We start from the raw sequence: 12,796 nt of genomic DNA, 5'->3' as shown, positions 1-12,796 counted from the left end.
TCCAACGAGCTCTGCACTGAAAGGAAAAGTGCAAGTTAATTGCCCACACAACAGTTACTAGGCAGGTCCAAAATATTATGGAGAAGCGTGCAAAGCAAAAAAAAACAAAAACAAAGAAAAAAAACAAGGTTTGTCAGACAGGAAACTGTGATTCACTAAATTGTAGCCTAAATATTATGTGCTGTTCAAAATAAAACCGCAAAAGACAAATTCAATGGAATACAGGGCTTTTATTTATCTTCCAACCCCAAAGTATATACATAGGCTCAAATCTGCTTAACATGTCATCCACAGGATTAATATACTGAAAGTGCTTGAACTCATCGAAAAGACAAGGCCAGCGAGTAACAGTGGTACTGTATCAACAGGAGGAATAAGGGAGCTGGCACTTCAATATTGCACTTCCACAAATAACACAAAAAAATGAGGTAACAGGTGATATGTCAAGGAACACAGTATGCATCATATTCACATGTGGTCAATATTGTGGTCCTTACTAACTGATACATGAATAAGGTACAATTTGTTTACAGTGGGTGGGTTACATTCTGCTTATCAGCATTAACTTGGGTTTTTGGTACATTTTGTTTACATACACAATGTGTTGTGTTGTGCACTAAACCAAGAACAAGAACACAAATCAACCAATGGGGATATGCCAAGATACATATTAAATTTGAAAGCGCTGATCATTAATATAGTTCAGACCGGGTTATTTTAAGAAAGCAAGAAAATATACCGATTTTACAAAACAGGAAAGGTCAAAAGTAAAGAAGCAAAGAGAAGTTATGCAGCTGCTTCACAAAAAGGGCTGCCACACTGCATTATATCTCAATGGTGCTATGTGAAGAATATTTGTTTAAAACATTCAAAAATGAACTAGTAAAAAAAAAAAAAAAAAAAAATCATAAAAAAAAAATAAGAAAGGACAAAACAAATTCTGTGTACAGTGTGTAGCTGTAGCCGACAACCTTAACATGACAGTATATTGTGTGAAGACCTACAATCGCTAACTAATGGGAGTAGTAGTAGTAATCAAGTGTCAAGTCAGATATGTCCAGGAGGAAACCTGCAAGTCCTGTATGGGACTATTTTGACTTGATTAGTGAAAGCGGTACAGGCGAATGCATGGTAAATTCAGGTGACAAAATGTAGGTCCTTTAGCTGTCTATTCAGTGTTTTTGATTTTAAAAAACACTGGTGTTAGCACAAAGTCTTGGCACTGTCAACTGGAAACAAACATAGTGGCTTGGACCGAGCTGTAAACAATCCTAGCCAATCGACAAGGCGCTTAAGGAGCACGGAAGGGAGGGGTGTAATTGGCTGTTGAGCAGAAAAATAAACAAACTTTCGCAAAACCTAATCGCAACAGGCTTTCAGTGAAAAACAAATGTAGCCTACTACATATTATAATTCAGTTTAGTCTTGAAATGTTGATATCTTCAATAAATAGATACATTTTCATGCCGCACTAATCCTTGACAACTCTTTTTGAAACTAAAATTGAAACTATAATAAAACAAAACAAAAAGGAGTCCATTAAATAAGAACTAAACTGAAACTAAATGGATATTCAGATTGAATAAAACATCTTATCAAAACAAAAATGAATTTGAAAATGGAAAACTATAATAACCTTAGTAAGGAATGCTGTTTTAAATTGATAAAATCTTATCTTATTCTTGGAGAAAAGAAATAATCCACTCTTTACTCTATATAATATAACATAAATATCAATGGATGTTGATGAAGAAACCAATGGTAGCCTTGATCTATCATTTACATGTTTCCATGTTACATGTAACATTCAGTCCCCAATGTTTAGTTTGCTTCTGCAAAGGAAGAGGAGGTAGGGGTGTACAAATACACCCCTAGTAATACACTATCCCCAAAGGCGTGGGGGGTATCAAATAATTAAGCTTGCTAGCGACAGCCAGTCAGGCTTTCATCCAGCCCCTTTAAGTGCTTACATTATCAACGTACAACAGTCTTTTGAGGAGTAGCTTCAACTGTGTAACGTAAATATAACTAATAACTAATAAGTTAATGTTGCAGAAAAAAGGCACCTCTCTAACACACGATACATGCATGACCAATAAAACATAAACTTCAGAGCAAACCTACAGAGCCCCTTAGGGACATGGGTGCACCAGATATCATGTGCGCACTCAATACTGTCCTGCTGTGACAACGGGAAACTTTTAAGACTTTTTTTCTTGCCTATATTCCCATAGGGGCTCCGTACAAACCAGAGCAGCAATTCAGTACCAAAGTAAAATCTGAAATTCTAATTGAACTAAATACTCCCGGAGATGTAATCAGTGCCAGGCAACTAAGAAGGCATGAAGCTTGCTGGTATTCAAAAATGAAACAAAAACAGTAGAACATAAAAGGACTGCTCCACCTCTTTCAAATATGTGAATGTCATCCTCAACCAAAATCAAATCGAACTTCTGTCAGTGTATTATATAAAAAGTCAGTTCAATTAGCTTGAAAACTGTATAAATAGCTGGCAAGACATTCATTTCAATACACCATGTAAGTGAAGGTAACGTTTTGGTCTTTCTATATTCCTATATTCCAATCATTCCTTCCAAACTACAGAAGGAACGATACTGTTGTAAAATTAAGCTAGGTTGGGTCCAATTTGAGGTTGGCTAGGTTGTCATTGGTCTACCCAGATCACATATGGAGTGTTTTAAAGTCTGGGAACTATAACCTTCTCTTACTTGACAATCAGGTGACTCATGACAAACAGGGTTGTCATCTCATACGGTCTCTACTATTTTCAGACACATTGTAAACAAAACATATTTTCTCTGACTGTATGTGCAGACCCCTGTATAATGGTTCAAAAGAACTTGCAGATTCATCTGTCTGGTCAAGTTGCTTATAAAGATATGACTAACATTAAATGCACCAAAACCAAACTATCCTCTAACCTTGTTAGGCAGCTTATACTTGTACTACAAAGTACTATTCACTTCACTCTCATTTCACAGCATCAAACCTAATAACTTAGAACTCCAAAGACCTCCCCCCCATAAAAAGTTTGACTCGAGACAAGCAGGTACTCTCCTCCATTCCATCAGGAGCCACTGCAGTCTGTGTAAGTGGTCACCATGTTCCCTCTGCGCTGCGTTACTGTCCTGCACTGTTGTTTGGTTGTGCCCTGGAACCGACTCTCAGTCTGCTTGGACTGTCTGTCGAAGGTAAACATCTTCTCCATGTCATCGAACATGTCATCGAAGAGGCCAGCCCCGAAACCGCCCTGAAAGTGCCGCTTGTGGCGTCCCTGAGCCTGCTGGTGTGCCTGCTGGTGAGCCTGCTGATGGGCCCGCAGGTGGTCCTCAAAGTGTCGCCTGTGCTGGGCATGCCGGTTCTGGGCATTCCGGTCAAAGTCTCGGAACGTGTCTTCAAAGTCAAAAGTGTTATGGAAGTGCTGTCCTCCTCCTCCTCCTCCTCCTCCGTCTCCTCCTGTAGCTTCATTGTAGAAAGAACTGGGTCCCATCTGGTCATACTCTTGTCTCCTCTTCTCATCAGAAAGTGTTTCATAGGCTGAGAGCAAAAAGAAAGGAAATTATATGAGGAGGAAAACTGCATCCTGCAGCAACATTTCTATACAAGTGAAATCTAAGGGAATAAGCATTATAGTAACATGTGGTTGAAATCTGTATACACAAACATGGTAGATACAAATGTAACTGTGGTTGTATGACTATCAAAAATCCATCAGTGGTGGCAGAGCCTACCGGTATATATTTTATGGATCTTAAATCACGCTTCATGCAGTGTATAGCAGTGGTTCTCAACCTTTTTTCAGTATTGTACCCCCTGTGAAATATTTTTTCAGCCAAGTACCCCCTAACCAGCGCAAAGCATTTTTGATTGAAATTTTTTTTATACACAGCGCTATGCCATCATTGTCTGATTTATTAAACTGTCAGCACTGAAGATTGAACATTGAATATTGTTGTATTGAACTGAGTGCGTTTGCAATTACATTTGAGTAAGAAACTTGTGCTTGTGCTTCGCTGAAAATCTTTGTCAGTCTTGGTGGCAAGGAGGCAACTGCTGTGATCAAGCTCTTCTCCAGGCACAGTCTGTTTCTCTGCTTTGTTTTGATCACAGTCATTCCAGAGGAGGAGGCCTCACATAAATATGTGGAGGCAAAGGGTAGTAGCTGCTCCAAAGCTTTCTCTCCCAGGTCAGGGTGCTCCTGCTTCACACACATCTAAAACTGTGTGAGTGTGGATGTGGCAAACTTCATCTGGAGTCCACGGTCAGATGACACTTCCATGAGTGTTTCCTGATTAGTGACAGAGCTTCCACATGCTTCGGACAAGAGAAATGGGTTTTTCACCCAATCCAGCTGTGTAGATTTCTCCTCCATGTCAGGAAAGTAGGAAATTGAAAATTAAAAAATGTAATCAAATTGGTCTAATGTCCCACGATGACCAACTGGACTGGAGCTCTGTCCACATTCCCACTAGAGAGAAAATCATCCATCTGCACCAAAGCAGGTAAAATCCCCCTGTGCAGAGGCTCTTCTCCACAGCTCTGCTTTCTTCAGGAAGCCTCCCACCTTGTCATACAGGTTTAAAATGCTGATGTCCTTTCCCTGCAGACATATTCAGTTCGTTCAGTTTGCTGAATATATCTGCCAGATAGCACATATTTGCAAGCCAGTCTGTGTGGCATTGGGGGATCTGTGCTCAATCAGAAAGGTCTGTACTTCAGATCGTAATTCCAACAGCCGTTTGAGTATTCTCCCTCGAGAGAGCCAACGCACTTCTGTGTGCAGCAGCAGTTGTGTGTGTTCAGCTCCCATGTTTTTGCAAAAAAAATCGCGCTTATTATACAGTTACTTGCCAAAACGATATAAGACATTCCTCCAGAATACCTCTTTTGAATGAGTTTGTTGCCATTTCGTGATTTCCGCTAAGAAAAAATAGTTCTGCACGCAAATGCTGAGCAATCCACCTTCTGACTTCAAGTTTCAATGACCTTCCGTTACGTTAACTACGTTAACTACGTTACTTGCGGAATGATATGCAAGGTGAATTAGAAGCAAAAAACCCGTTGCCAATGACAGCGGTGATAAACTTTCCGCAGCAGCAGTTAATATCTAGGAATTACAAACCTGCGAACGCAGACATTTAACCCACATATGGCCCATACAAATCAACGTACATTTTGGAACATTCTGAAGAGCCGTATAATAAGTATTTTTAAATGATTTTTGAATGGAGGCTTATTTTAAATATATCTTTTTAAAAATCTCAAGTACCCCCTGGACTACCTTCACGTACCCCCAGGGGTACGCGGACCCCCGGTTGAGAACCACTGGTGTATAGCATTCACAGGCTGGAGTCAGGAGGCATGGAACAGAATTCACAATTGAGAAATACATAACTATACTCTGATGTACAAAAAACATTCATTACATGCTGAGAAATACATTACTATACTAAACAAAACAGAAAAAACAATTAAATGAAAACCAGACCTAACAAAACAATTAAATGAAAACCAGACCTAACAAAACAGTTAATTTTCTCACCCTCAGCTATTTCCCTGAACTTTGCTTCAGCGTCAGGGCTTTTGTTCTTGTCAGGGTGGAGCTTCATAGCCAACTTGTGAAATGCCTTCTTTATCTGGCGTTCCGTGGCGTCTTTGGATACACCAAGGATGTCATAGTAGTCTTTTCTGGCCAGGATAAGCTCTGCTATCATGAAGATGCACACTGCAAACATCACTGTTGATTGTGCTGTGGCCATGGTATCAGTTTCTCCTATGATTGAGAAAAACAAGCGAGACACAGAAATGACAGGTAGTCCATGATATCTGACTATGCCACATGAGAAGACATTTGATATCAGCAAGTCTGGAAAATGGCATTTATCAGAAGAAACACAATGGCAATTATTTTTTTCTCGTTTTTTCATTTCGTTTTTCTTTTTCGAGACAGAAATTCATTACTGTTCTTCTGATTCATTTCATTAATTTCCATTTAGTCAATTACAATCTGATATCTTTGCTTTTTCCTGATGATCTGCTCGGAACATTCTGGTTGTGTTAATATGATTAACAGGCAAGGTAACAACGTAATGCTATTCTAGAGAGCTTGTCTATGGGTCGTTGCTAGCGAAATCATAACTAAGTACTTAGTGAGGTGGCTATAATGTTAACGTGAATGAATACGTAAAACACATTAATGATGATTTAGTATCGTCAGTGTAGCATAGGAGGACGTCATATAAACACCGTAAAACTAAAAAGTTGTCTCTTGCTTTTGTCATTGTCTCATTTGCGTATTATTAAATGCGTATCCACATTTACCACACAAGTCAACTCCTCACTATTTTATCATTACATTAGTGTACTGACATACATAACCAACGTAACCTTAACTGGCAAATCATAACAAGACAAGCATTAGATACAGAGCTAGCTGTTAGCTGTGACAGCTAACATTAGACAATTGACGGGCACACCAACAGGATATTAGGACAGTCAACTTACCGTCTCAAGAAACAAAATGAGAAAACGTACACCTGCCTGCACAACCACAGAGGGGAAAATAGCCAGATTATTGATATGAATTGGTAAAGTTAGCTAGAAAGCTAACTTAATGGCTAGCTGGCACCACTCCTGGCATTCTACAAGCCGCTGTCGTCCCGGACCGAAACAACACGAAACGTAATTTCATTGGGCAACACCACATCACATGACTTTGAAGCACGTGTAGTGTAAGGGCCAGACAACACGATTTGGCAAATTGCCCACGTGCAAGTCCTGACGATGAAGTCAGTATTCTGGTTGTGGAATGTGAAGCTGTAGTTAGCTCCCTATTCGCTGCTCCTTATTCGAAGTTTCCGTTCCACTTTAAATGCAGCGCAGCAGACTGCAATGCGGGGATCTGACCAGCGCTTACCGTTACACTGTGTATGCACACCTCACTAGAAGAACCTGATAAGTCATACTTCAGTAATGAAATTTCATGAGATAGGCTTCATGCAATTTTTTGTTACTGGGATGATGAGGACTAATAACAAAGTAAAAAACCGTCTATAGCCCGGTTTTATAATGGATGTATACGGATGATTGATGGATGGAAGTAGGCTATAGTTGAATAACAGTTTATTATCGCAGCAATTGCTAGAAATATTGTACAAGAGCAATCCGAGATTTCTGACCTCCAGCAAGGAGGTACACAAATCCGGATCCAGAATCCAGATCCAGATCCGGATCATCCTGACATTTTAATGGGGATGTCCCAGGACCAAGATCCACCTCTTGTGAAAATTTCAGAAAGATCCGCCCAGTAGTTTCTGAGAAATCTTGTCCACAGACAGACAAACAGACAAACAGACAAACAGACGGACAAATAAATTAACGGACCCGATCGCATAACCTCCTTGCTGGAGGTAACAAGGCCCCACATACCTTTTAATAGTAGGAAATAAAACGAAATAATTTCTAATATTTGCAGATATCATGAGGAAGTGCCCACAGTATTCCTACAGGCTTCTACTTGGAAGTGTTTACATAAGAGCATTTAAGTACATTGTAGGCCTACCATGGCCTTTAGAAGAAGTAATATCAAATTCATGTTATTTACACACATACACAACAAGCAAACATTATGGTAAAGACAGGATACATTTAACCCACTCGACTACTCAGAAGACTGTAAAAGGATACCGGTATTCATAAATTCATAAAATGTTACCTGGGGCATGCCCTCAATAGAAAACATGTCTGATAGACTTTCATTTAGGCTGCTTCAGGATAGAAATGGGATGTAGAAAGTTTAACCCATGATGCGCCTGTGTTCCTTAAAGAACAAATATGACTGAAATAAACATTGGTACATACATGTTCAGATTCAGTGTGATTTCCCTTTGCCTCTTGAATGCAATGTCTTGAAATATATTTTCAGTTATTTATAGAGGCAGTGGCAGTTAAAAGTGGCTGTTTCTTGACAGAAAAAATATATAAATATTTCAAGGTACCAAGTACACTTTGTTTGGGATTTATTCATGTATCACATGATATTTAGTATTGATCTGATGCAATACAAACTCTTTCAGGAGAAATCCAGGTAAACTGGTAAAATAGCAATGCATTGTTAAGGAGTGATTGAATCACTTAAGCTATGTCACTTTGTGAAAGTGGCAATCTGAGGCCTGCAAATTAAATCAGAAACTTCCTTTGTTTTATCTTTATCACCAATGTGTTAAGAGCTGGGGCCATTGTATGGAGCAACTGACCTGATGAAGAAACATTGTAATTATAATCATGTGAAGTTTGTTGATAAGAAACTTTCACGTATAAAACCAGTGAACCACCGCCTCTCAAAAAAACAGTATCAAGCCACCAAGGACACCCTTTCAGCCAGCTGCACTGCCCTATACTGCTGAACCCATCTAAAACATGGTAATCTTATTTAACAATTCATTTGCAATGTACGTGTTTGATTATTTATAGGTTATTTGATATTCTTGAACATTGTCATGTTTATTTGTGCAGGAGTGTGAGCTCAAGAATATAGTACTGAGACCTGGAGATCAACTGAAAATACAGGGGAAAGTTCTCAGTAATCCGGAGAGGTAAAAAATCAATCAATCAATCTAAACCATCAAAGTAAAAAACTAATGTTTATATTACTGAGCAAATACTCCATCTAGTGGTGTATTGTGAAACCAGATTTTCGTTTTGGCCAATTAAATCTGGGAAATATTGAATTCTAAATGATTTATGTTGATTCTTTGTCATGTCATGTGTGTCATGTGTGTTACATGGTCATATGATTTGTTGTTGGACAGGTTCCAGATTGATCTTGGTGCTGATAAAGATAACCTGGCCCTGCACTTCAACCCACGCTTCAAAGATGACGTAGCGATTGTCTGCAACTCTAAACATGAAAGTGTCTGGGGTGACGAGGAAAGGCACACCAACAACCCATTTCATCCAGGCACAACAGTGAAGGTATGAGGAATGGAAGAGAATAGGTTCTGTAAAGTAATATGTTTTACTTTATTAGGCACAACTTATGATTTCCTGACACTTTCAGAAAAAAACCTTAATTTTGAGCATATGAGAGTGAATATGTGGTAAATAGTTCTGATTAAAATATTGTAGTCAGTTTTATAATCAGTTTTTATCTATTATACCATATGAGGAGATGCAATTTAATTGAACATATTCACATATTATTTTCTCTAGAATTGAAAAACTTGTATTTGTTTCCATGATGCAGGTTATAGTAAAGATGACTGGCAACCTGTTTGAGGTGGAACTGCCCGATGGAGAGGAGATCCAATTCCCTAACAGAGCAGGCCTTGATGTCATCAGTTATGTTAGGGTCAAAGGCGATTTTAAGCTCACCTCTTTCAAGATCTATTGAGATCTTAATTTTATAATATATCCAGATGCATTTTACCTTTGACATTGTGGCATTATCAATAAAGATGTTTTTTTCAAAAAACAAACTATGCACTGCTGAAAAGTCTGTGAAAATATACTCTAAGTGAGTTGGAACATGGCTGCATGATATGCAACACTATTCTTTAAATTCACCAGCAGCCTCTTGGCATATAAAAGCCTATTTATTCCTCTTATAACGAAGATATTGCAGTTGTTTGGCCAAAGAACTACACAACACTGAGCATTTTATGTTATGATTTTTGGATGACAAAGGACATATTTTATTAACCATCCAGATGGCTATTCTAATTAAACATCACATGCAGATACAGATAGAGTCTTTTTTTTATCCTTTTATACTTCTCAATTTCATTAGCAGCACACAGGAACTTTCGGGAACAGAGCTGACTTTACCATTATGGCAGATAATGTATGTCTGTATGTCGCTGACAGTGATGCCAGAAGTTATTGGCGGGTATGACATCTCTAACAAATAGCAATAAATAACAGTAACCCTTTAGGCTCCGGGTTTTGAACACTTAATGCACGACAGGTCAATCTGCTGGTCAATAGTGATGATTTAGGTCAAGAGATCCACTCGGAGAGATCGGTCCACGTTTCAAGAAGGCTGGAGGGAACCGTCGTCCTCTAGTGGCATATAAGATGTTCTGCAGGTTGTCTAGAAAGTGACTGCATTGTTCAAACTTGATCTAATTTTATTGCATGTCTCTGCTCATTTTAGATGATTAATAGCTAAGCACTGTTTGTAGGTTTTAAAGTTAAAATTGGTATGTACAATATTATCATGTTTTGTCCTATAAAAATGAATAAATGTTGGTAGCCATAGAATATAGTAACAAGTAATATCTAAAACAGTACTTCTCATAGGCAGGTTTTTTTAAGACAAATGATGACAATAAAGACAAATGATTTTATTCCCAAACACCTTGATTTGACATCCATGATTAATTCAGACACAAATGGGTATAGGCACTATCAGCTTACTTTTGAACCTATAACATATTGATGTGTTGTGTGTTAACGCTTTCCCCTGTTCAAGTACAAGGAAAGGAGGTTTTTAGCTTGAAAATTGCATCAACAACATATAATTGCTGTCCTGTTTTCACTCATCATATTCTCTCTATTCTTATTTCCTGTGGTAGACTGGAGGGGAATGTTAGCAGCCCATCTACAAATTGTACACTTACGTATTTATGGCTGTAAAGCACTACAAATACGCCTATATGTCCCACACTCATAATTATGTGTATCATTATAAATGTGGCATTCTAACTGTTGAAACTCCACTTTTCACATTATGACCTTATTAAGACTAACAGTAAAATGGACTTTCACAAAGCTGAATCAGTGATTAAGTAGCCTATTCACCTGACTGTTGGAGTCACATGTGTTCTCGTGTTTGTCTGCCTTTCCTCTCCTCTTCCTTTGTCCCCTCTCCCTTGCCATCTCTGACAAGAAGAGTACTGTGAGGGTTCATCCAATTGAACATTCTTTATACTCTTAGCGCCAGTAGGCTCCTAGTATTGCAGTAACATTTACCACAAGCAATGGCACCATTTTCAGGATTTGTTTATAAGGGAATGATTTTTCATTATAGGAAACTATATTCTAGGTTCTTATTGAGGCAGTCTAATTTTATATTGAGATGTTCATGGAACAAATTAAAGTTCAATATTCAATAGTTCAAAGTTCAATCCTAAATAAAAAATTAAACTCATTCAACCTGTTCAACTCCACAATTTAGACTCATGCCAGCCATATTAGTAATTTCAATATGACAGTGATTTCTGGGATACAAAGGAAAATACGTTTTCAGTCCATTTGTGTAAATGTTGCTTCAAAGAATGACCACATAATCTAACACATGACATAACATACACATAGCATCCCGACTTAATATTTCAAATACACTACACTTAGATGTCCCCACTAAAACACAAAAAACAAAAACTACAACAGATAAGCAAGTCAAACACACCCTGCCTGTAGACTTAGACTTTCGATGCCGCACTGATCAGTCACTTCCTGAACATCAGAAGTAATGTTGACATCCTTAGCCTTGTCTGGTCGTTGGTCAAATGGCAGACGCTCACTTGTGACTCCACTTTAAACCAGGGTGGACACTTCTTTGGTTGAGATGGACTCCACATTAAAAGGTCCTGTCCAATATTCCTTCATCCCATTACCTAACTTCACTGCTTTCTTGTTTTTTTTTTTTGCCAGGAGGACCTTAACCCCCTCCTTGACATTAAAACATTTCACACTCCACTTCAACTCAAATTCTGCCTTTTTTCTACCTTGGGCAATTTAAATGTTCTCCTGAACTTTAGCGTGGACTTCAGCAAGAAGGTCTGCTCCTTTCTGCATAATTTCTTGACTATCGTCAAGTCATCTAACTGTGGATTGGAACTGCAGCTTGGATGTCCCCCATCAACAGCAAAGAATGGACTGACCCTCGTGGAGCGCTGTTTCGAGATTTTACCCAATGAACAGCGGGTTGAAGGTATCTGTCCCAGTCATTTTGCTCCTCATTACAGTATTTTGCAAGACGGCTCTTAATGTTCTGATTTGATCACTCATCTTGCCCATTGCCCTGTTGGTGTTAGGCCCCCCAAAGACCTCACAAAGCGAATAGTTCATTTGGAGAGAAAAGAAAAAGTGAAAAGAGAACTTTGTAAGTATTAAAAACTATAGAAATACAAAACAGACTCAACTTAACATGTTCCACACATTGACATGTATTGGGCAATACATACCGTATTCACAGACTCTCTGCCTTGGTCGGTTATTATCTTCCTGACTCTCTGTGCCAAAAGAGTCTCAGTAACCTTCGGTGCCACCTCTGGAGACTTCTTGCCTCTCAGAGGCCTAGCCACTACCCACTTGTAAAACAAACAAGTTAATGTTAATATATGGCCCTTGCTCGTCTCTGGAATTGCCCAATTAGATTAACATCACAGACTTACCAGCGACCCTCAAACTTGATGGGGTGTAGTGTGTGGGTGCTGGAGTTTTAATGGTGTCATGTCTTAGACACCATTCACAAGAAGCGACCCATTCCTCTACATCCCTTTTTTAGTGACAACCAATTATAATTTTCACGTTATCACCCTCAGACACAAAGACACGCACGCACACACACACACGCACGCACACACACACACACACACACACACACACACACACACACACACACACACACACACACACACACACACACACACACACACACACACACACACACACACACACACACACACACACACACACACACACACACACACACACACACACACACACACACAGCCATGTAGGCTGTTAATTTGGACATACTGTAGTGTTG

The 12,796-nt window shown here is 38.9% G+C and overlaps 2 protein-coding genes across 2 annotated transcripts; one reads left to right on the top strand and one right to left on the bottom strand.

Moving 5' to 3' along the window:
- Nucleotides 1-3,088: 3,088 nt before the first annotated feature.
- dnajb9a (DnaJ heat shock protein family (Hsp40) member B9a) lies at nucleotides 3,089-5,780 on the bottom strand (the record flags this gene model as incomplete). Its single annotated transcript, XM_080841609.1, has 2 exons — nucleotides 3,089-3,558; nucleotides 5,564-5,780. The coding sequence occupies 2 exons, from the start codon at nucleotides 5,778-5,780 to the stop codon at nucleotides 3,089-3,091; spliced, it is 687 nt and encodes a 228-aa protein (XP_080697735.1).
- A 1,024-nt stretch (nucleotides 5,781-6,804) lies between these two features.
- LOC308368450 (galectin-1-like) lies at nucleotides 6,805-9,412 on the top strand (the record flags this gene model as incomplete). The annotated part of the gene is made up of 3 exons (XM_080842620.1): nucleotides 6,805-6,809; nucleotides 8,832-8,994; nucleotides 9,266-9,412. 3 exons carry the CDS (start codon nucleotides 6,805-6,807, stop codon nucleotides 9,410-9,412), a joined length of 315 nt encoding a protein of 104 aa, XP_080698746.1.
- Between the last annotated feature and the right edge of the window lie 3,384 nt (nucleotides 9,413-12,796).

This window comes from Sprattus sprattus, assembly GCF_963457725.1.
Source record: "Sprattus sprattus genome assembly, chromosome: 7".
Taxonomy (NCBI): Eukaryota; Metazoa; Chordata; class Actinopteri; order Clupeiformes; family Clupeidae; genus Sprattus; species Sprattus sprattus.
The sequence above is the reverse complement of the archived record's forward strand: the minus strand, read 5'-3'. Positions and strand labels throughout refer to the sequence as shown.